The following is a 25,771-nucleotide window of genomic DNA, read 5'->3' as shown; positions in this document are numbered from 1 at the left end:
TGGACGGAGGACAAAAACCTTGGTCACCCATCAAACCACCCTAAGTCTAGAAACCTCTATTGACAGGAGCACATACTGTACGAGGTGTGTCAGAAAATTTAAAGGACTGGTGTCACAAAAGATATTTCAAGATATGTCAAACCCAAACTACAAGTTTATGCCCTTCAAAGTAACTTTCCCAGCCTTCTTTGCCACGCCTTCGTACACTCCTGAAAGGAATCTTCCAGGATCCTGCACAGCTGAGTCGTCACATTATGTCATCCTCGACTTCCGAACTTGATTACAGCCCTGAGCTTGGAAAAGAGGGGGAGGGGGAAAAAAATAATAATCACACTGAGCCAGGTCGGGTCAGTTTTTCCGGCATTGTTCTTTTCAGCCAGGAACTGTCGAGATGCTCAGGCCATTGTGTAGCAGGCGCGTTGTCATGATGAAGCAGCCTTGAGTTATCCTGCCACAGCTCTCGCCTCTTCTTGCAAAATGAATGACGCCACAGGATCTCTTTGTAGATGTGGTGGTTAATGACCTGGCCCACATTGAAGGGGAACTCTCATAGTTTGGGTTTGAAATATGTTTTTAAATGACACCAGCCCTGGAGATTTTCTGACACACCTCGTACTGGAACTTAAAAAAAATCACAACATGTTACATGGCATGCTAGCGAGTATGCCCCCTCTGGTGAAGATATGGATTATGTAGTTGATAATGGTCCTACTTAATGACCTTCACCGAAGCCTTATTTTCTTCCCAAAGCTGCCCTCAAATACCAGAAAGCTACCACAGCTGTTGCGCACATGTATGCCGCTTTATAGCGCTCCGACAGGTATTTGGAGAAACGTTACTATGGAGATAGCATGCAACAGTGGGACTCCTTTGATGAAGATCCTGGGACTTATTATGGTGCGAGCAGGTTCAATTACTATTTAGTATGGTGGTTCTGTGTGGAAAAACATCTCCCTTGGTTCTTTCTGCTTAACTTTATGACATTTAATGCCCCCTCCTTTGCCTCCCTACGGGGAGCACCGTTCAGTTTTACATTACCCTGGCTCAGGTGAAGCGCTACACTTATCAAATCTGCTTGAAAGACCGCAGGAGGCGCATTAAAACTTTGAGCAATCTGTGCTAATTTCCCCACGCGATTCTCTGGGCGGTCGCAAAGCCTGGACAAGAACGCTTGTAAACAGGGAGATCTTGGGAGTATTCTGCAAGAAAAACTGGTGCAAAGGATCAACTTTGCATTGGCAACAGATATTTCCCCCCCCCCATTTTGTATAGAGGCTTTCATTACCTCACACTCATCTTTTGAGTTCATTTTGATTTTTACAACATGATTGAGCCATCATCCCAAGAGAACCTTTCAGAGGTTTCCAAAACAGAAGGCATTTCCTGGCTTAACAATCCCCGCTTGTTTCCAAAAATGATACAACCTTTGTGCAAGAGTAAAACATTTGAGCCATGATATTGTTAAGTATTCATTGCATACCTGAATCTATTCCATGCTCATTCGAATCACCACAGATACATTTGATGAAGTGTAATAGAGTTGCGTTATTAACGTTTCATGTTTTATGGCGAGTCATCAAGCTTTGCTGCCATGCTTCGCCCACACGCAAAGACCAAATCTACAATTCCTGGCAAATCCGTGCCATCCATCTGCCAACAATATGTTGTTCAAGTTTGGTAGAACACAATGTATAAGACCAGTTCAGAGACTTTTCTTTTGTGGGTCTACCCACGATAAACATTCCTACCAAATTTCATGTTTGCTAAGGGAAACTGGCTTTAGGGGTGTGTTTTATGATTAGTCGTTAAACTTCACCGCGATGTTCTACCCAGACGGAATGATCACGCCTCAAATTTCTCACAATTTAGCATTGTCCATCTTTGTAGTATACAGTACGTGCGTCCAATTTAGTAGAATTTTGGTGTCTTTTAAGGACCCGTGGAAATGGACAAAATGGCCCAAAAATGGGTACTTCAAACCAAAATGTCAGACTTACAGTTTGGTTTTTGAGACTTTTTTTGTGTGTGTGCGTCTTCTCATGATAGCTATAGTCATTAAATTTTATGATGCTAAGTGAGACTGGCTTTCAACAGCCCTACACAAGATTGTTGGTCCTGCTCTCATTTTAGGGAGTTGTGTTATTATAAGAGTTTACAGTACGTTTTAAGGAGATCGTCAAACTTTGCCGCCATACTCCACCGACATGCAATGACCACACCTAAAATTTCTTGCAATTTAGCATCGCCTAGCTGTCTAGTACACCTGCTTCCAATTCAGTAGAATTCAAGCAAGATTTCTAGGACAAGTTCATCTTTTAAAGGCTCCTGGAAACTGCCAATGTCTTTAAAAAGGCAGACTTTGTGTGCCCAGTCAGATTTTGTAGACTTCTTTTTTTTGTGTGTTTCTACCCATCCAAGTGTCATGTTGCTAAGGGAAACTGGCTTTTGTCAGTGTTTTATGGTGAGCCATCTAACTTTGCAGCGATGTTCTGCCCACACGCATGCCCAAAACAAAAATTTCTCACAATTTAGCATCTCCCATCTGTCGAGTATATCCATCCATGCATTTTCTTTACTGCTTATCTTCACTAGGGTCGCGGGCGTGATGGGGCCTATCCCAGCTGTCTTCGGACAGGAGGCGGGGTACATCCTGAACCGGTCGCCATCCAATCGCAGGGCACATAGAAACAAACAACTATCCGGACTCACATTCACACCTACGGGCAATTCAGAGTCTTTTGGGATGCGGGAGGAAACCGGAGTGTCTGGAGAAAACCCACCCAGGCACGGGGAGAACATGCAAACTCCACACAGGCGGGGATTTGAACCCCGGTCCTCAGAACTGTGAGGCAGATGTGCTATCCAGTCTTCCACCGTGCCATCCTGTCAAGTACACGTGCTTAAAATTTGGTAGCAATCAAACAAAACCTCTAATGTTTGTCTTTGGTAGACCCCTTGGAACTGGCGAAAATGTCCCTAAAATTGCTGCTTCAAACCAAAATGGCACTTTCCGTTAATTTTTGGCCATGGGTTTTTTAAACGTTTTTGTAGTTCTACTCTTGATTGACATTGCTATTTAATGTTGTTCAGCGAGACTGGCTTCCGGGGTTACATTTTCGACAAACTACATAAGACGCTAAATCTATCTTTGAGGGACCCCTGGAAATTGCCTTTTTTGTAGCTCTACCCATGATAAACATGCCAACCAAATTTGATATTACTAAAAGCTACTGACCTTTGGGCTGTGTTTTATGAAGAGTCATCAAACTTCACAACCCTGCTCCACCCATAACACAAAGAACTCCAATACCTTATAATTGAGTTGTCCATTTAGTTTTTGTATGGGTGGTCATATGTGGCAGCAATTGGACAAAATTGCCAGGTCCAGTCCGTCTTTGAAGGACCACTGGAAATTGCCAAAATGAACGTAACGTGGCTGCTTCAAGCCAAATTGGCAGACTTCCCGAGTGTCCTCGGTCGTGCCTTCTGGCGGGTCAATTTATGATCGACATTGCTATTAAATGTCACATTGTTTCCAAGTAAAGCTGGCTTCGGGGGCTCAACTTTTTTTTTTTTTTTTGATTCCATGAGGCGCTACCGAACAAAATTTAATACAGCTCCTATATCGGATGTCACTCGGTCACGCAAGTGTACCTAATGTTGTGGCCGATCCTGACTAAACAGATGTGTTTGGAGCTGCGGGACGGGATCGGTGAACATTCCTCTTCCCTGTCTCTTTAACTATTGATGAGCATGTAAGTGGTCCACTCTGGCTGTGTTGCTCGACTTCCTGATTGTTATTTCAGCTGGAGACACTTTGGACACTGCCCCGAGATGCCTTTATATATTATTGAGCGCCGCGGGTGCTTTCTGCCATGGTGTGAGGTGTTCGAGTTGGTGACCGCAGTCCAAACCGCTGCTGCCGGAAAAACCTCAGCGGTCGTTTTAAATTCATAGAAGTTAAACTTTAAGGAACGTTTGAGTTAAAGAGCATCAGGAACGACAACCATTACAATTAATCATCTGCCGCACACATTCAATAAAGCCTCAACGCAGTTCTCACAATTAACGCCAAAAAAGCTTTTACGCTCCTTTTTTTTCCCCCAGAACCACAAACCAAAACAAATCACTCATGCTTGGAATTCTTTGTTTGTAGTCTAAAATGTTCTCTCTTTAGATTAACATTAAGATTAGATTAACACAGGATCGAAGGTGGATCATTTTTATGATTTCAGCCACAGCACTAAGCAATGTTAACTTTCAGCCACTGAAATATGGGGCTAATTCATAGCCTTTCCTCAGGCTATGAATTTGTTATAATGCAGGTAAAACAAGAGTCACAGACCTCTGCCAAGCCCAAACTATCATATGTTATTTTGTTTATTTAAAAATATTGTATTTAATGGAGTGTTTGCTGCTAGCAGTTTGTATTTTTTGTGTCATTTTAAACATCATTAAGTCTGTTCCATTTGTACAAAATAAAGGCAACTTTATTTTTTGCATTTTATTCTCTTACTTTACCCAGTATGAATGTCTGCGTATAATAACGCAACAGCAGAAGGGAGCGATATCTGCTATTGGTTTTTCAAGGAGAAAAATCTGCAAAACGGGTAAAACAAATAAGCCGTGAAAGCATCCCCGGAAAATAAACATGGATCTACACAACATTGCGGAGCGACCACTTGAATGCTAATTGTTGCTCAAGATGAGGTCATCCTCAATGCCACGCAGGGACTCAGTTCCAACATGCGGGAAGTCCCCACACTTATTTTGTTGTTCTGGTTAGCCACAGAGTTCAAATGGCCTCAGTGGTTAACTCTTTGATATACGTGTATGCCCGTATGCACCAATATGTAATCCTTGGTGGAGGTAAATATTACATTTCTGAGGTGATGAGATGGTGTGCGTGTGCAGGATGTCTTACCCTGCATGGTGGTAGACGTGGGCTCTGGGAAGAGGGGAATAAGCAGGAGGTAGATGAGGTAGATGAAGGAGAGGACGTTGTACCTGAAGAGACAAGCTGAGGACACAAAATAGAACAGTGTTGGTAATACAGAAGTCATATGATGCCAAGATAACACTAGCACGTCTGATAATTTGTTTAATAGTTGTTTAATTTGTTTGATTTTTTTTTTTTTTTATGTTTTGGGAGGAAACCGGAATACCCCGCCAAAACCCATGCAGGCACGGGGAGAACATGCAAACTCCACACAGGTGGGGCCAGATTTGAACCCGGGTCCTCACAACTGTGAGCCAGACGTGCTAACCAGTCATCCACCGTGCCACGCCTGTTTACTTGATTTGTTTACTTGAAAAACAGAGCTCCAGCAAAGCGGAGACTGGAGTAAAACGTTAGTTTTTTTCATCATTTCTAGCTGCGTATCCCAAGATAATGGAGAGCTACAGCCAAGTGAAGACAGCATAAAATAATATCAGCATGTGTGTTCATCTTTTACTTGTCATTTCAAGCCACGTATCCCAAGAAAACAGAACATTGTATCAGAGACAAGACTGTGACATATAATGCTAACGTCAGCGTGTCTGTTGCATTTGTTGTCATTTCTATCCAAGAAATTGGAGTGCTGGTAACGTTAGCATGGGTGTTCGTTTTTTGACATTTACCATGTATTGGGAAAAGTATGACAACAATCATTGTGAAAAAAAGTGGACACCTTAGAAAGCACATCAGTCAGACAGTAAAGTTATTTCCTGTTTTGGGAGTCAAGGATGCATCACTACAAATGAAACACACGCACTTTAGAGCAACATGTTCAAACAGTGAAGTGCAAACTTGCACTTCAAGTACAGTATGGATCTATTGATTGATTCAACGTGTGCCCACGTCCTCTGCCGCCTGACAGTTACCTTTTGGATGGTGCTACTATTTTCACACCTTATATTGTTTGCTGCAAGGATGCCTCGCTACTGAAATGATAAATGCATCTTGCGAATCGTGATCAACTCATTTTCAAGTGGAAAAATATTAATAAATATTTTTCTGTAGCAGATTTCGGGAAGCTGACGTTTTTCGTCACTAAAGTGGGATTTATTATTTTTTTATTATTATTATTTTAATTGGATACTGCAAAAAAATTACTTCCCATCATTGCGGGAAGTTCAATATTGTGGACGTATGCAAAACACTGGCCTTAGGGTTAGAATAATTTTAATTTTACACAAGTGTGACTAAAACAAATTACAGAAAAAAAAATTACTTAAAAGAATACCTGCATATATTGGACCCCCGCTTATTCGCGCTTCGACATTCGTGAATTCACCTATTCGCTGATTTTTATTTTTAAACCGATGTGCCGTTATTTGCGGAAATCCCTGCTGATTTGGAATTTTTTTTCAACCTACTCCCAGTTTATTCACTTTTTTTTAAAACCGATTTGTGTGTTTTTCCATCGCAATTATAAGTGAGTATTATTCACAGATTTTCACTGTTCATGGTCTGTGTTTTTTTCTTTTTTTCCCCTAATTTTGGGAGGGTTGAATTTGAGGTGGGGTTTTTTTTTTTTTTTTTTTTTCAATGTGAAAAACATATTTCCCAAAAATATCTAGATCATGTTTTTCAATACAAATATAACTATCCATCCATCCATCCATTTTCTGAGCTGCTTATCCTCACAAGGGTCGCGGGACAAATATAACTAAATATGTTAATATGTAATATTTTTACAGCATATTTGGAGAAGCTGACAATTTTTTTTCTTTTTTTCTCAAATGTTTTGTTGTTTGTACCTCAAGTGTCTTTTGTTATCTGCTTATTTCTAAAAATGTGCCAGTGAGTAAGCAGTTATGAATATTTGAGAATTGTGTCGTCACAATTCGGCTACATTACACAATAACCGCTGCGACAGCGTGTCGCCGCCCATGACTTTACGAGGCTGGCCGGAGATTCGCCATTTTCAAGCCAATTCTTAAGCTTTGGAGTATTTTGATGTAAGCATGTCACAGAAATGTTAGTACAGTAAAATGACATGACTGTTTGAAATTGTGGAAAAAAATCCTAATGTCTTCTTTATCAGCGATACAATCGTGCTTGAACTCATTGTGCAGAACCCTCTTCCCTCTTGACAAAAATATTTTTTTTTCTGGAGGTATGTGCAGAGACCTCTCAGGTTCTCTCTTTGTTCTCTAAAATCAACACGCATGTCATTAACAAGCCTAAAGAAAATACACTGACTGGTAAGAAAATGCTGCTTTTATTTATCTTTGCGCACTCAAAGGACCCATTCACTGACATTTGCCTTGGCTCCCCTTACTGCTCCACATAAGTGCTCTCACACTGAAACCTTAATCTAATTATTAAGAATATACGTGAGCCTCCAGCTAACTGTAAAAACAAAAAAAAAGTAACGCGAGCCAAGCGGTTTGAAGTATTTATCTCCATACGCTTGACCGCATGCTTCCAGTGACTCACTCACCGAGGACTTATAAAAAAAATAATAATAAGCGCCTTTTGTTTTCAGATGTCACATGAAGCAAAATTGTTGAATTGGGCTTTTGTCTGGTCTCCTTTAAAAAAGCCACAAAAACAATAAGAAGTAAGAGTTTGGCCCATAAATATAAACGGGCGTTAAGGAGGCGCAGAGTAACAGCGCGGGCGATACGTGAGAAATTCTAAACCAACTAAAGGCTTTTATTTATTTATTTTTTATTTTTTTTAAACAGAAGCATATCAAGCCACGCCTGCCTTTTACTTCAAATTTGCCTTTGATAGACTTAAAACAACACACACACAAAATGATTTGAGAAATTGTTCATCAAATAAAATATCAATTGAGCTCAATTTTTGCTGTTTGTACTGCTTAAAGCATGAAGATCATGCAAGGGGGGCAAATGCTAACAATAGCAAACGTACGTGCTAATTAGACCACACCAACTGAGTGCGATAATCAGAATGACGAAACTCATACTTTCTTTGTCCTGATTAAAGCATCAAGTTCACTGGTCATGAAAAAGTAGCTAATGCTAACTAGTTACTAAAATGTTGAGCATCGAGTAGTAGCGAGCTTGTTTGTCCTTAATGGATTTTCAAACGTGAGTCATAATTTTGTTTGTCCTGCTTAAGTCATCAAGTTTACGAGTCATGTGAATGCAGCTATTGCTAATGAGTGGGAGTAGTAATGAGCTAGTTTGCCTTCAATAGCCTATAACAGAAAACGTGACTCATACTTTTTTGTTTATTGTACTAAAGTCATCACAATTGCGAGTTGTGAACATTTTCTAATACTAACTTGCCATTAAAAGGTCAAGCGGTGAGTAGTAGCGAGCTAGTTTGCCTTGTATAGACTTTAACAGCAAAGCAAATATGAGTCATGCTTTTATTGTCGGTCATACTTAAATCATTAAGTTTGCGAGTCGTGCTTAAGTGGCTAATGAAAACTAGACACTAAAAGGCAAACGTGAGTCACACTACAAGATCAAGTGGCCAGTCGTACAGAGCTAGTCTTCCTTTAATAGACCAATCGCAAAAAGCGAGTGGAGCTTGAGATTCGTGCTAAAGTGGCAAACGCTAACTAGCAACTCAAAAGTCAAGTAGTGACAGTAGCGAGAGAATCTGAGAGGATTTAGCACCTTTTCTTTGCTAACATTGCTGGGTATAACTAGAATCAGAATGACAAAAGTACTTTATGGCATTTACAGTACATACAATACCTTGGCTAACCAACTGCTAATAAACCAAGTAAATTGTCCATTCAGGTCAAGTTTGCAAGTCGTGCTAATGTGGCTATTGCTAACTAGTCACTGTAAAGTAGCAAAAACACAAAGCCTTATTGAGAGTCTACACTCTACAGTCAAAATGCATCTTTTCGTATGGACTCAAACTGTATGTGTGGGCGGCCAACTCACTGCAACCGAATCTCCCCTCGGGTACAAATAAAGTTACCTAACCCAACCTCATTAGAGAGCGCATTGATGCTCTGTTGAGTTACTTGTTGACTTTTGAGACCCGCTTCTGCTGCTGTGAGGAGCTTGGCCGAGCCAGGTTTGTAACTGCGACTCCAGTCAGATAAAATATGCAAAACATCATCATAATGTGTGTTTTAGCAGACATCTATGTGCGTAACAGTATACTGATGGTAAACAGCTGTGGTGGGTGTTGTACAGTTGTGTAAACAAGGAGTTTCAAAAGAGGTGATGTTAGATGGCCGTCAGGGAAGCAGGATGGTTAAAAAAAAAAAGGGACTACGTAATGTGAGCGGTGGTTACGAGGATGTGCGGTGTGTGGTAGCGGACGGGAAGGAACTGGCAGGTGTTTGAGTCCCAGAAACAAAAACATCTGCTGCGGTCTGTCGTCACTCTGAGGGTCCCCGACTTTGGTCACTTTTATCACTTGGCTGTAAATGCACTCGAAACTGAGAGGCCATTCCATTTTCTTTTGGATTAAAAAAATAATAATTCATACAAAAATATTTGGACAGTGGCAGAGTGTTTTTTTTTTGTTTGCCTTCATACACATCACCACCATGGATTTGAAATAAAAAAAAACAAGGGTTGATTGAAGTGTAGACTCTCATCTTTAATTTAGGCTTACATGTGCTGAAGCGATAGAGTAGGGTTAGGGGTAAAGGTTTGGGATCAGGACAGTTTACCTAATGACTGCCCCATGTTGGCGGACACCTTGACGTATGATCTGGCCATTCGGTGAGGCATCTTGTTTATAACTGTCTTTGCATAGAGCCCATTTAAATACTCCTATCTATTATTGTATTGGGAATGAGGATAGTTATCCTGTTAAAATAACTGATCCAGTTGGTACTATTGGGGTTAGGATTAGGTTTGTAAGGTAGAGCTAGGTTTAGGGGGTTGTAATGCTGTGCTCACACCGGACACTAATTGGAACATTCATGAGACGTGAGTACATATATAGTCACTGAATAGGCGCGAATTCGTGCCAGGCGACGCGTATGACGCCTTTGACGTGACACGAGTGAGGTGAGCATGCAAAGGTTTGCTTCTTCGCCCATTCACTCGGAAATGTGAACTTCAAGCCACAAATCGCACAGCCAATCAACATGGAGAATGGTGAGCAAAGGGCCAGCCCGGGGGACGCTCACGGCGGAGAAGAACGAGGAAGAAAAGGAAAAAAACCAATATTTTAAATCAAAAGGCACCAGCCAGGGGACATGTCGTGCTTGCCGTGGCCACTCACAGCGCGCGAACGTGCCGACGACCCGGTGAAGAGGGCAAAGGTGGGAGGGACATATCAATGCACCGAAAATGAAGTGAATCTGCATTCAGTGTGTATATAAATAACGTGATCAAATGTGTGCAAGTAACGCGAGGCAAACGTTTGCTTCGCTTCCGGTCTGAACGTAGCATTAGGCTACATTTACATTTGTGGTCCCAGTGGCCGCGGTAGCCCCGTTTGCCCAAAACGTAGTGCGGCGTGGGATTTCGGCCATTTCTTTTGAAGTATTCAAGTCTTGTTTTTTCAAGCTCTGTCACAGTAGCTGTGACAGGCTGTGAAGGGAGGGGGCACAATAAATGTTTAATAATACTCTATTAGTTTTCTATCAATCAAGAATTTTCAAAATACAAACAATTTTCTATCGATCAGCAATTGATTAACTAATCCATTTCTTGTACCAGGTCATGTAAAAGAGCTTGTTATTCACATACACCGCGTGGTGCGCTTGCACTCTTCCTCTCGCTGTCTCTCTCACACACACATTCAAAATAAAGCGTTAAGCAGGTACGCCACAGCGGGTATTGGAGGGAAATTAAACACGACTTCGCTTTCGAAGGATTGCAAGTGGAGTACCGGCATTACCAGATAACTAGCAACCCTTTTTTCGTCAATGTCTTTGTGTCTCAAAAGTGTTCTCTGTCAATTGACTGTCTGTTGTCGTACTAGAGCGGCTCCAACTACCGGAGACAAATTCCTTGTGTGTTTTTTGGACATACTTGGCAAATAAAGATGATTCTGATTCTGATTCTGATACATATGCTTCTCGTCCCAGAGCGCCTCCAAGTTTTGATCAACCGCACTACGTTTGTACGTACTGTCAGGTTTAGTTACGTTCAACCGGTTTTATTACGGCCGACTAGCGTTCTCATTCTCACCATGACTGAAAATGATGGCAAATTTTCAGACAGTTTAAAAATCTCGCTACAGTCTCCAGCTATACACAGCAATCGTGACCGGTCACATTTGTCCAAACTACCGGTAGTAGTAGGATTAAGGTTGCAGTTAGGGTTTAGGGGTAACAGGTTGGAGTTGGGACAACTACCACTACTTTGCTTATTGAGTGACATTTTCATCAAGTCCAGCCGTTCGGCAGATGGAAAAAGGACCTTGCCCAATGACAGCAACCTGTAACATCGTGGTCCGGTGCTGCCGTGTACTATAGTAAACATTCCACTTTACATTTCCTCTTGCTTCCTCTCGGTGGCGACGGACAGGAGTGCTCGTTTTGCACTCCCAAAAGCCATAAATTATTAAAAAGGTATGCTTACGATAAAAGGCAAGTCAATTCGCTCACTAGCAAGCTGCATTATTAATTCATGCTGTTAAAACGGCTTTCCACCAATTAATGGAGGCCCATGCATGACCTCGCAATGGCTTCTGAAAATAACGTTGAGGTGGTGATGTGCTGGTGCATTACAACGGGGATAACGCGCTTAAAAAAAAAAAAAAAATAGAAGACACGTGCTCGGACCACGGTGGCATCCTTATGCATTTGTGGCCTTACCACAAAGTGGCTGCTTAAATACCCAAAAGTAAACACCGGTTCATTGAGGCCGTACCACCACTTGACCGCACCTCAAATGAACCACTCAAAGAAGAACAAGCGGCAAGGTTGAACCTGAAACAGCCGCACCTAGACCGAGGACAATATGCGTCAAAAGTCAAACAAAACTCTGGAGTTCAGCTCAGTGAGCATGTGAAGGATTAACTCCACAAGTGTGCTTTGCTTTGTTTGCGATGGGAAGGAGGAAGAGTGATAATGAACGTAGGACAGGAAATGGAACTTAATGTGATCTAGAAAAATGATAACACAAAAAAAGGGTGAGTAGTTTTACTTTGAGTTTTCTTAAACAGTACTTTTTTGATTATTATTATTTTAAACTACAAATGATAAAAATACATAATATTATGTAGACGGCACGGTGGGCGACTGGTGAGAGCAGTTCTGTAAGTTCTGAGAAGCGGGGTTCAATCCCCGGCTCCGCCTGTGTGGAGTTTGCATGTTCGCCCCGTGCCTGCGTGGGTTTTCTCCGGGCACTCCGGTTTCCTCCCACATCCCAAAAACATGCATGGTAGGTTAATTGACAACTCTAAATTGCCCGTAAGTGTGAATGTGAATGGTTGTTCGTTTGTATGTGCCCTGCGATTGCCTGGCGTGCAGTTCAGGGTGTGCCCCGCCTCCTGCCCGATGATCGCTGGGATAGGCTCCAGCACACCCGCGACCCTAGTGAATTTTATATATATATATATATATATATATATATATATATATAATTTGTTTTTTTTAAATAAATCCAACAATACTAATAAAATGCCACAAGGTGACAGTATTGCGCCACAAACAGCTTATTTTTCCCGCTCCATTACATGTCTGTCAGGCTTCTTCAAACTGACGTATTGGGAACTTTTTTACCCAGGTAGTTTTTGGTAGAAAGAGCGTATTTCAAAACACAACGGTAAATAAGAAAGTTCTTGAAAAACGTCCTATGGTGTAAAAGCCCTTAAAGTGTTAGCACTTTTACTTAGATTTAATAAAAAAAAAAAATTAAATTCACCGTTCTGCAGAAATAGCTTCGCGTTGCCCTCTCCATTATGTACCTGTCAGGCATCTACAATGGATGAGTAGTTTTACTTTATTTTAATTTTGCTTAATTTGTATAACATAGTGCTTAACTAATTTTTAATAAAATAAAATCTAAAAATATATGAAATTATAAAATATATAAATGATTGTGTGTGTGTGTACCAGTATACCTTATAAATATAATGTAATTATAAAATGAAACAAAAATATATATATTTGAATTTAAAAAAACAAAAAAAACGTAATCAATTCCACCAATATCTATAAATGGCCTCTACAAACAGCGTTCTGTCACCCTTTTTATTACATGGAACGGCTGAGCGGTTTTACTTTATTTTAGTTTAATTATGCAGTAGTTCAAAATTATAAACTACATTTAAAAATAAAAAAAAATAGAAATATTTAAATATTAAGCTTCCTCTCCCCCTCTCCATTACATCTGGCAGGCATCTTCAAAGGCTGAGCAGTTTTACTTTATTTAACTTTAACTTATTTCTACACTTGCATGTTAATATGTCAGTTAATGTAACAAGCTTACTTAAATCATCACCTGTACAGTTCAAAATGTTATGATGGGAACAGTTTTGACCATGTAACTCTGCTGACAGATTTAAGGCCTGACCTTTTGTGCTTTATTTTTAATGGCCATCATTTCCATGTAAAAAAAGGGGCAAAGGTCCTTTTCCCCAAACAACCCCAAAGGCGACATTACTCCTTAAAGTGGCTAATTTAACTTGTTATAAATATTATGACTGCAACTGGGTTAAAGGTACAACAAGCATTTGGAATGGATCGTATTTAAAATCAATAAGCTCCTCTGCAGATGTCCTTTTTAAACTTTAATTCACTCACAGCAACTCAAATAAAGTGCCAGAGACCGTTTTCTCCACTTGTTTTGAAGGCAACATTTATTACAAGACACATTCGTCCTTAAAGGTGCGTTCATGTGTCTACTGTCAGATCATATTTAGGCTGAGGTGAGTCGAAGATAACGATAATGGTTCTAATAACATTTCTGTTGATAGAAGACATTTTGTTTGTACTTCATTAGATCTTGGGGAGTAATTGATGAGCCGATTGGGTCTAATGTGGATCAAAACGTCAACAAATGCATGTTGCTTGTTTGATCGTTGCTCTTATGTCGGCCTCAGCTGACATAAAAAAAGTAGGACAACTTGTTTTTCATAACAAATCCTCCTTTATAAACATTGCTCTAATTATTTTTATTTTTCATAAATTCTTCACTTGAGAATTTAAAAGGGGTGAAACTTGTTTTCTCCAATCGCAATCTTCCCTCAAAATGTTGCCTTCATGGCTTCTGGGTGAAGACATTAGTTTTCTTTTTATGTTGATATGAATTAAGTTAAATTGCTATGCAAAAGGTAATTTTTCCCCAGCATCCCTTAGTGTGCCTTAGTTAAACTGTTGCCTTCAAGGAAGCTGGGGGAAACATGACTTTTGTTATTACATCGATATGGAATCGATAAGTGGCTTTGGTAACGGTAATTTTCCTTGGAAGCAATATTTTGAAGAAGATTGTTGGATTGAAATGTTGCCTTCAGGGCAGCTGGGGAAATACTCTATTTTCTTTTCCCATTGCTATGACGTTAAGTGGCTGTACTAAAGTACTAATTTTGCCCATAAGCAGCATTTTAAGAACGATTTGAAATGTTGCCTTCGAGGTAGCCGGGGAAATTTTCACTTTTCTTTTTACCTTGATGTCACTCAAGTTAAGTAGCTATGTGAAAGGTAACTTTCCCAGTAGCCATAAAGGCAACATTTCATATCATCCCCTCCTGAACTCTCAGAACTCTAACCTTTCTATTTCTAAACTTATTTATGTTTATGTTATTTATGTCATAAACTTGCCAGTAACTGTGCCGCTGTCTGCTCCCTTAATTACCCTGCGCACATAAATAAAGTTTTCTCAATCAGAATTTTAAAAAAGAAATTCTCTTTTGGAAGATTACCTTTAGGAAGATTGTGCCTTGGTTCAAATGTTGCCTTCAAGGAGAAATGTCACATTGATAATTGATATTCTTTTAACAATTCTATAAATCAATATAAATGGTTAGTCTAAATGTCATTTCCCCCAGCAGCCTTGAGCGCAATATTTTGAGATGGATTTAGTAGATAAGCTGCCTTCAAGAAATACATTGATATGACTCAAGATAAATAGTTATGGTGAATGTAATTTTCCCCTCACAGTCTTGAAGGCAACATTTTGAGGACGATTGTGCCTTGGTTAAAATGTTGCTTTCAATGAAGCAAGGGGGGGGGGGGGGGGGGGAATCGCTCTTCGTCTAAACTTTATATTAATCAAACTAAGTGGGTATAGTAAAGGTGACTTTACTCATCAGCCACGACGGAAACATTTCGGGGACGCTTAATTGAAAAGTTGCCTTAAAGATAGCTTCGGAAAAGCACGTGTTTTTTTTATACAGATATGAATCATGTTAAGTGGCTATGCTTGAAAGTCATTTTCCCCAGTAGCCATAAAAGCAGCATTTAAAGAACGCTTGTGCATTGCTGTAATTTAAATGTTGCAGTCAGTGAAGTTGGTATTTTTATGAAATTTTTATTTAATTTGTTACTTTTTTGTTGGCTTTAAGTTGCTTCCAAGTAGCTATTCTAAACATCTCATTAGGGGTGTTTAGTGGAGGTCGAGGGTGGAGGGGGTAAACACGGCGGTGACGTAATCCGTCATCGATCTCCAGTGCCCAAACAGAAAGGCGACGAATTAGAAAATTATATATATATTTTTTAAATTATTATAATTATTTTAAATAACTCACCGGCTGCGAGGCAAGCGGGCAGCAGCAGCCTGAAGACCAACCCACACACCACCTCCGAGGCCATGGCGCCTCCGGCCAGCGACAAGAAACTCTTTCTCTCTCTCACTCTCGGTCCTTAGAGTCTCCCTCGCATCCCCTTCCCAAAAACAAAGTGTCTCAAATCCCGCCTGTCATGAGTGTGCGCCCCTGCCCATCAGTCGGCTGAGGCCGGACGAGACACCTGAGCGCCGGCTTGTCCGAGGCGTCGAGAGGAGGCCACTTCCCGGCTTCATTATCACCACCATCCACGCCGGGCAGCTCATAGCCGGGGGAAAAAAAAAAAAAAAAAAAAACCTCTTCTTTTTGGGGGGGGGGGGGGCGGGGGGGGCGGTGGTTGCGTTCAAGTCATGTTCGCCACTCAGGTGGGCAAACAGTCAAAAAAAATTTTGCTGAAAAGAAGCAACAAGTTGTCAGAGTGTAACGAAGCGTCTTTGTAGACGTGTCAAAGTGTAAGTGTGTGACACTTTTGCTAACTTTGCGGAGGTCCACAGCCTCTGCTCGCTGCCTGGGTGGATTGAACACTTTTGAGACACGCGTGGGCTTTACAAGTCTTATCGCGACGGCAACTTGTGATTGACAGCGACACCTGCCAATCAAAAGGCTCCTCTCGTTTGAGACCCCACCCTCTAAAAATGGGGGCGGGACTTCAAGAGGAACACTTGGAGCAAACTATTAGCAACGACATCACACAAAGAGTATCTTGGGTTTTTTTTGTTACTCTCCACCATTTTTATTTTCACAATTTATATTTTAATCCTTCGGTAAGAATGTTCAACAAGTTTTAAGACGAATCTCTGCTCATTTAAACCACGCCCCCAAAGAAAAAAAAAGGATGACCTTAGCTGCTCTCGAAGAGAGAGAAACAGTGCCCTCTATTGGTTACAAACGGGGTTGCCCAAGGAGCTGCTCATCCACTTTGACTGGACTGGAGTCCAAAGAACAGAAATCTTTTTGAAATTAGAAATACGTTCGTACTGAAATAATTGGTAAAAGACATAATTATAAAAAATATATATAACAGCACCTTTTTATCATTTTGCAGTCTTTAACTGCTTTAAAAATATTCGAATATTTGTATGATTAATACATTAATCATTAAATTAATTTGAAAAATTACTATGAATTACAATAGTAATGTTCATATAAAAATATGTTTGAAATTCACAACAGGTTTGAAGTGAAATGCAAAAATGTACTTCAAAGGTATGAATGAATAGTAATGTTAAACATAAACAATTTCTAATTCGAAATGTGTTTGGAGTGGTGTAATTAGTCAATTACGTAATCATAAAGTAATTGTAACAGCACACTGGTGTCATGTTATTGTCATACTTATATAAAAAATACTTAAATACTTAAAAAATAATAAAATGTTACGGTGCATACATTTACTTAGGAAGCTGTGAAAGAATACTAATTTAATACGGAAATGTTGAATTAATACAATATAAGATTTATTATGACAAATGAACATCCATTACTACAAGTCATTTTTAGTAATTCAGTAATATTTCACAAAGCATCGAGATGACAGTAATCAGTATTTCCAGTGGATCAAATGCATTCCTCACTGCAGCACTGATCTCACCAAATCAAGTGTTTATTCTGTAGTATATCAATAAAATTAGGAGTGCCTTGATCTTTTTAAATGACATTATTCATCAGTTTCTGCAACGCATGATGGGAGTGAGCGGCCTGCGTGTTGGATACAAGAAAAGCTTCCCGCCGCCACAACAACATCAACGCGTGGCTCTGACCCAGACAGACCGGATGCTGCTATCACCAAGGCGACCTAACCGCAGCAGTCGATAGCTTCAGGTCGTGATTTGTGTCAGGACGTGCCGCTCCAATCCCTCCCTGATAGATGCCAATGTTGGGGGGGGGGGGGGGGGGGGCGCGTTTGTCTTTGATCCATTATTCATCCCGCGCTTAAGAGCGACTTATTGACCAGCTCCCGGCCCAAATGCACCTGACTGGTTAAAACGTTGACAATGAATCAGCAGATAATGTGGCTTTGGATCCTGGCCCGTAAGCATTGGCAGTAGACCCTTTCACGCAAAGATCCTGCATAGAAGTCTGAAGCAAACAAAAGCTTATTTGCACACACACACACAAAAAACATATCAGGGCACGAATCATGAAGTAAAAACAATTTCTCGCAGAGATCATGTAAAAGAACACATCATAGCAAAAAAAAAAAAAAAGAAAACCAAAGCCAATTTCACGCAGAGATCCTGCAAAAATCGCATAGGAACAAATAAGTGAGATGCAAATTCAAGCCTATTTACAGCTACACAGAGATCCTGCAAAAAGCCGTAACTGAACAAGTAAAAACAAGCTGAAGCCCATTTCATCCGGATCCTGCAAAAAAAAAAAAACACCTCACAGCGCGTACCTAAGATTTGTACTAATGTCTATTCCACCCAGAGATCCTGCAAAAAAGCCTGCATTGGATCAATGTGAGTGAGAACCAAACCAAAGTCGATTTCACACAGAGACCTGCAAGAAAAACTGCATCTGAGCCTATAAGTGAAAAGCAAACCAAAGCCTATTTCACGCTGAGATCCTGCCCAAAAAAATCAATTGGAGCATGTAAATGAGACGAGAACCAAAGCCTAATTCACACCAGCAAACCAAAGGCAGTTTCATGCATCCATCCATCCATCCATCCATTTTCTGAGCCGCTTCTCCTCACAAGGGTCGCGGGCGTGCCGGAGCCTATCCCAGCTATCATCGGGCAGGAGGCGGGGTACACCCTGAACTGGTTGCCACCCAATCGCAGGGCACATACAAACAAACAACCATTCACGCTCACATTCATACCTACGGGCAATTTAGAGTCTCCAATTAACCTACCATGCATGTTTTTGGGATGTGGGAGGAAACCGGAGTGCCCGGAGAAAACCCACGCAGGCACGGGGAGAACATGCAAACTCCACACAGGCGGGGCTGGGGATTGAACCCCAGTCCTCAGAACTGTGAGGCAGACGCTCTAACCAGTCGTCAACCGTGCCGCCCTGTTTCATGCAGTGGTCCAAAAAAAAAAACTCATAGCATGTAAAATGCGAACTAAAGCCTATTTCATGCAGAGAAAAAAAGTTGCATCGGATAAGTTGCATCAAATAATGTAAGTAAGAAACAAACCAAAGCCTATTTCACACAGAGACACTGAAAAATAAATCACATCGGAGCAAGTAAGAGAAGCAAATTAAATCTTTTTTCTCACGGCGATCCAGCAAAAATGCTGCATCCGAAAATCTCAGAAGCAAACTAAAGCCAATTTCACCCAGAGAAAAAAAGTTGCATCGGATATGTTGCATCGAATAATGTAAGTAAGAAACAAACCAAAGCCTATTTCACACAGAGACACTGAAACATAAATCACATCGGAGCAAGTAAGAGAAGCAAATTAAATCCTATTTCTCACGGCGATCCAGCAAAAATGCTGCATCCAAAAATCTCAGAAGCAAACTAAAGCCAATTTCACCCAGAGAAAAAAAGTTGCATCGGATATGTTGCATCGAATAATGTAAGTAAGAAACAAATGTAAAAAGCAAATTAAAGCCTATTTCAAAAAAATCAGAGCAGCGTTTATCTACTTATGTCATTTACACAGAACCCAGCAAGGGTTGGCCACCGGGATACATTTCGGTCATCTGCGAACACGGTTACGGCGCTCAACGCTTTTCCTCGGTAATGATGTTTCATTTTCACTTAACGCCGGAAAAGGGCGGGAAAATGAGAGTGAACGTTAGCAGTGAGTTGATGATGTCGGCCGGGATAATGGCTTTTAAACACTTGTTTATTGTTGTCATTTCGATTTTTACAGTAGGATGGAGTGGAGACGCTGCACCTAATGCACCGGCTGTAACGTCCGACCGACTGTGTAGTCTGCCTGGCGGCACGCACAACAGTCCTCTTTTGAGCGCTTCTTTCTTTTTAATCTTACCTTTTATGATCACTTGTGTTTTCCTTTGCCTATTTCAGGAAAAAAATAAAAAATAAAATAAAATAATGTCAAAAAAAAATAATGATAATAATAAAAACAAAATCACCCAAATTTTTTATCAAGATTGAAATTAAATGACACAAAGGAATAAATCAAATCATTCTTAAGATTGAAATTGTTAATTCTTAGGATGTATCAGACAAAATAATAAAAAGTAAGTGACAAAACAAAAAAATGGAAAGGCAATCAAAAACCTTTTTTTTAAACAACAAAGGAATAAAATAAAACAACAATAATCGAATACAGTAATACATTAAGACGTGGTCTTTTTGCTTAATTTTACTTATTTCTACATCTCCCCTTTTTTTAAAAAAAAATAAGGCAATACAATAGGAATAATTTAAGATGAATAAAAATTAAGTACAACATAAAAATACTATGAAAACAATATAACCAAAACAAAGACATACAATGAAATAATAACAAATAAAGTAATAAAATAAAACACAATAAAATAAAAGATAAATAAGTCAAATACAATTTTCAATAAAAAATAATAAAATGAAAATAATTGAACGTTGAAAAATAAAATGGGATAGAAACAATTTAAAAATACAATAACGTAATACAATATAATTGCAATTTAATAAAATAAATTAAAATACTGTTTATAAGCAAATAATTAAGAAGTAATAAAAGGAAACAATAAAATACAATAAATAAATAGTATTTTTCAATAAAAAGAAATAAGATAAGAATAAACATTCTAAAAATAAAATGAAACAAATAAAATAGAGAAAAAGGTACTTTAACATATACAAAGATTACAAGTAAATTTATAAATACAAGCATTAAAATATCGCTTAAAATACAAATAATAAAAGAAAGATACAGAAATAAAACAAAATGCAATAAATGAATTCAAATACAAATAAATAAATACTAAATAAAATATGGTTATTCAATAAAAATGTACACTATTAAAATAAAACTAAATTAAAATAAAACTATTCTAACAATATTCTATATATAATAAACAACATTACAATAAGTAAATCAATTTAGATATTGTTTGAAGGGTAATAAATAAAATACCATTATAAAAAGAATAAAAACAATAGAAAAAGTAAATAAATTAAATATGATTATTTAAGAGAAAAGTAATACAATTAAAATATGATAGAAACACAGGGCACAATTTGAGCTGTTTACTTTGACACAACTTTGGGAGCAGCCTCTCTGAAGCGCGGGAGGGACAAAAACAACATTTCCCATAATTACCTCCTGGCACGTGCTGTATAATTTAGCACATTTAGGTCCATACAGAAGCGTCAAACTAAAATTTTAAATTTGATTTTGGAGGGGGATGGGAAATTTCTTGCAGAGAACATACAAGGCCTTACGTCATCAATATCGTCATCATCATCATTACCGTCATCATGGTCATTGGCACGAAGGCAGTGGAGCGAAGTGGAGGTGTATCGCTCCACCTAGTTTGTAGTGGGTTTCAAATGCACAGCTAATTGGATTCCACAATCCTTTACTGTGCAGACCCCACAAAGCTCATCCGGTAGGCTGTGCATTAGGCGTAATGCAATTAGAACACGGAACCAAGTTTGTCAAACAAAAGTTTCCTGCTGAGGCTGCAAATTCACTTAATGGACGGCGGTGGTTCATTACGGCTGCTACCAAAACTTATAAAATGTCACCGACAGTTAACACATTGCACACAAAAAATGTTTTTAGTATGAAACAAACCGACCTTTTCCACATATTTACTGTCATACGTCAGAATGTTGTTGTCGTGTCCTTGTTGGCCGCAAGGGGGCGCGAAATTGCCAACTAGTCACGTGACAGAGCGACTCCAAGATGGCGCCCTCCACGGCTGTACTACCGCTGTTACGTTGTTGTTATTGTTGTTTTTTGTTGTTTTTATCGTTTAAAAGCGCTGCTCAACTTCTAAATGAACCATGTTACAAACCCATCAATGACAGCAGGCCACACTTTGTCCGGTGAGTTCGTGGTTGTCACCATTTTGTTGCCCATAGTCGTTGATTTGCTGCTCTGTTGAGGCATATTTTTGTTGTTGTTGGTGTTTTCAAAAACGATTCTACCTACCTATTACACGCTTGCCACAAGCGAAACTAGAATTAGGAACGACTTTTACATAACATTACTAAGATGTATTTTCTAAAATAATGGTGCGTTTATATCTTAAGTCAGTATATGTTAAGTAAAACACATTAGAAGACAAATATTACAACTAACAACAGCAAGTAATAAAGTAATACAAAATACAGTAATAAAATAAAATGGGAAAATTAGGTACTCACATGAAATCATTCAATATTTATAAAAATAAAATAAGTGTTGATGAATATAATAAAACTCAACCCATAAAGTAATACAATAAAAAATACAGTTAGAAAATAAAAAGAAAAAATGTTGAATCGTAAAAAATAAGTAAACTAATTAGACATGAATCATAAAGTAAAACAATAGAATATAAGTCATAAAAGTAAACCAGAAAATAATAAAATGAAAACAATACATATAATCCAATAAAATCACAAGAAAAATAAAGTACTAAATCAAAATAATGAAATATTAATGAAAATAAAATTTCAACAAAACATAACAAGTACAATAAGTACAATAAGTAGATAAAATAAAATAATTTTAAAAGTAATAAATCACAAAATATTTAAACAAATCATAGAAAAACAAAAAATATATATATTGTAGTTATACAAAAACAATATACAGAAAGCAAGATACCAGTAATGAAAAAAATACAATAAAACAATCTAACATTCGTAAAAAAAAAAAAAAAAAAAAAAGTACAACAAATTAAATAGAATCAAAATATACCATCACACTATTCAGTATTATGCATTTGTTTTCATCCATTTTTGGATTTTCCACAGAGGTTTCTATTTGATATAGTCCTTCCATCCATCCATTTTCCATACCGCTTTATCCTCACAAGGGTCGCGGGCGTGCTGGAGCCTATCCCAGCTATCTTCGGGCGAGAGGCGCCTGCCAATCGCAGGGCACATATAAACACACAACCATTCGCGCAAACATTCACACCTAAGGGCAATTTAGAGTCCTCAATCAACCTACCATGCATGTTTTTGGGATGTGGGAGGAAACCGGAGTGCCCGGAGAAAACCCACGCAGGCACGGGGAGAACATGCAAACTCCACACAGGCGGGGCTGGGATTTGAACCCGGGTCCTCAGAATTGTGGGGCAGATGTGCAAACCTGTCGTCCACTGTGCCGCCTTCATACAGTACTTAATGAATAAAAATGAAATGTCTTTTACTGTAGGACGCGCCCTCGGCCCCACGAGTACACGGACGTGTCTGACCTTCCCCGCTCGTGGGACTGGAGGAACGTGGACGGACAGAATTACGTGAGCGTCACCAGGAACCAGCACATCCCGCAGTATTGCGGCTCCTGTTGGGCCATGGGAGCCACCAGCGCCCTGGCCGGTAACCGTGGCGATGACGGGGCGAGACTGGCGGAAGACGACCGCGCTAATGTTTTGTCGTTGCCCTAGACCGCATCAACATCAAGCGCGGGGGAGCGTGGCCGTCGGCGTACCTGTCGGTGCAGAACGTCATCGACTGCGGGCGGGCAGGGTCGTGTTACGGCGGCGACGACCTGAGGGTGTACGCATACGCGCACGAGAGTGGCATCCCGGACGAGACCTGCAACAACTACCAAGCCAAAAGCCAAAGTAAGACACACGCCATAAACACCATTTGTTTTCAGTTGTTGCTAAGCAGAATTCAGAATCTAAATTTAAAAAAAAAATCTAAAGTGGCATACCTCCGAGGTTGCACAATTTGGAATTTAACCAGAATTTGGTGGGTGAAAGTCAGTTCAGTTATAGTACAGTTACAGCACAATACGGTTCAGCGAGCATCAAAGGATTAGCTTGCATGCGTTTTGCTTTTGACTTTTTTTTCAAAACATTATTTTCAGCTGTAACAAGAGAACAAACTCGAAACTTATTTGCTTACTTTTAACACATTCACTGCCATTGACGGCTTTATAAGTCAAATATCCATGTTATCTTCTTTTTACACTTATGTAACAAACAAGAACGGTGCCGTCATGCTCAGTCTTGTTGTAACACCTGCTATGGCCAGTAGGAGGCGTGCTGTGCATATTTTTTGCTCCACACTTCCAGTGTTTCCCTTTTTGTTCTCTTTTCCCATATTTGTTTTGTTCCCCTGGCAGAGTGCGAGCTGTTCAACCAGTGCGGCTCGTGCGCCTCCGTGGCGTCGTGCGACGTGGTGAGGAACTACACCGCGTGGAAAGTGGACGATTACGGCAGAGTGTCCGGCAGAGACCACATGAAAGCAGAGATTTACACCAATGGGCCCATCAGGTAACAAGGGACGATGATGACTTACCTCTAACCCCCAGAAGGGGGAGACAAGCGGAATGTTTTGTTGTTGTTGTTTTGTTTTGTTTTGTTGTTGTTGTTGTTGTTGTTTTTAGTTGCTCCCTGATGGCCACCAAGAGCCTGGAGGTGTATTCAGGGGGCATCTTTTCACAATTTCACCCCCTTTCGCTGCCCAATCACATCGTGTCTGTGGCCGGCTGGGGCGTCGCGGATGACAGTACCGAGTTCTGGATCGTCAGGAACTCCTGGGGAGAGTTTTGGGTTGGTTTAATGCACACACAATCGCACCAGTCGGACACTTTTGACATATCCACCAAAGGGAAACTGGCTGAAGGGCTCAGAAAAATGGCCAAATAGAAAAAAAAAATATGGCTGACCTCCTGTGTCTTTACGGAAAAAAATGTACCCTAAAATGTCGGCTTCAAACCAAAATGGGAGATTTCCTGTGTCTTATCGGGAAAGTGTTCTTCAGACTACACATGCTAGACCTTGCTATTAAATTCCATGTTACTAATGGAAAGTGTTGGAGGACCCCTTGAAATGGCCAAGTTGACCCCTAATTGTGCGCTTCCAACCAAAATAGATGACTTCCTTTGTCTTTTCAGGCATGGCCTCTTGAGACTTTTTGGGAGGTCTCCTCAAGATTGACTTCCAAGTCCACCCAAAATAAATTCCTGTTTGTGTTTTTTTTTTTTCCAGGGAGAACACGGCTGGGCCCGAATAGTCACCAGTTCCTTTAAAGGCGGCAAAGGCAACTGGTTTAACTTGGGGATTGAGAAACGTTGTGCATATGGCGATCCTATTGTTATTACTTAGATGATTTACTACAGGGGTGGGCGATATGCAGCATGTGTGCCGTAATATAATACTGTGACTCGCAGCAATCCAATAATAAAGGTTCCTCACACTCCTGATTTAGCCTGTTTGCTTTATTCAACCTGCGTCCATCGTCACAGGGAGGCGAGGTGATGGTGGTGGTCGCGCCACAATTTTGTGTGCATCCATGTTTGTCAGAACCCTAAAATAAAAAATAAAAAAAATCTTGGAATGAAATGGTTGAATTATGACTCTTTCAAGGTTTGAGATGTCACTCGGACAATTTTGACTTCCTAGCAAATTCTTGACATACGAGGGCCATACGGTGGCAGTCAACTCTACTCACTTCACAACAAACTGAAGTTTGGCAGACAGTAAAACAATACTTCCAAAAGGAGGCTTCAACACGTTTAATACCACTCCCATTTGCGGTTTACTGTCAAACTAAGCAAAAGACAGAGGATTACATATCGTGTATTTAAAACAACCACATAGATTTGCCTAAGTCCATTTAGCTAAATGCTTACAAACAATGCAAAACGCCATGTACGGGCGAACGAATAGCATCGGTGTCACAGTGTTGTAAACCTTTAAGCAACAGATATTCGAACACAAATGGTGGGGCAACACATGTAGACAGATAAATCCAGTCCAGTAAATTGAAGCACAAAAATGTGGCAAAACTGTTTAATTCTTTACATTCTATTTATGTCATTACTGTATGTTTTGTAAGCAATGATAATACAATATTATCGAGTGCTTTTTTTTTTTTCTTCTTAAATTTTTTTGTTGGGTTTTTGAAGGACACTGGAATGGATTAATGGCACTTCGATTCATTTCAACGGGGTAAGATGATTTGAGTTAGGACTATTTTGAATTAAGAGTGTGGCCACAGAACAAATTTAACTTGTATCTCAGGCCACGACATCAAATAGAGTTACACGTGAAACAAATTGAAATTGCAGTG

The 25,771-nt window shown here is 39.8% G+C and overlaps 2 protein-coding genes across 2 annotated transcripts in view; one reads left to right on the top strand and one right to left on the bottom strand.

Moving 5' to 3' along the window:
* LOC133412126 (piezo-type mechanosensitive ion channel component 2) overlaps positions 1-15,909 on the bottom strand; it is a 69,047-nt gene extending 53,138 nt beyond the window's left edge. The window contains exons 1-2 of the mRNA XM_061695204.1: positions 15,581-15,909; positions 4,925-5,020 (exon numbers count right to left, since the gene is read on the bottom strand). Coding sequence (XP_061551188.1) covers positions 4,925-5,020; positions 15,581-15,644 — 160 coding nt within the window. The 5' untranslated portion in view covers positions 15,645-15,909. The remainder of the gene's footprint in view (positions 1-4,924; positions 5,021-15,580) is intronic.
* Positions 15,910-21,430: 5,521 nt separating this feature from the next.
* On the top strand, positions 21,431-24,902 carry LOC133412128 (cathepsin Z). The gene is made up of 6 exons (XM_061695207.1): positions 21,431-21,580; positions 22,902-23,065; positions 23,134-23,313; positions 23,820-23,970; positions 24,084-24,249; positions 24,688-24,902. Exons 1-6 carry the CDS (start codon positions 21,438-21,440, stop codon positions 24,802-24,804), a joined length of 921 nt encoding a protein of 306 aa, XP_061551191.1. The 5' UTR covers positions 21,431-21,437; the 3' UTR covers positions 24,805-24,902.
* Positions 24,903-25,771: the final 869 nt, after the last annotated feature.

This window comes from Phycodurus eques, chromosome 13 (assembly GCF_024500275.1).
Source record: "Phycodurus eques isolate BA_2022a chromosome 13, UOR_Pequ_1.1, whole genome shotgun sequence".
Classification (NCBI taxonomy): Eukaryota; Metazoa; Chordata; class Actinopteri; order Syngnathiformes; family Syngnathidae; genus Phycodurus; species Phycodurus eques.
The sequence above is the reverse complement of the archived record's forward strand: the minus strand, read 5'-3'. Positions and strand labels throughout refer to the sequence as shown.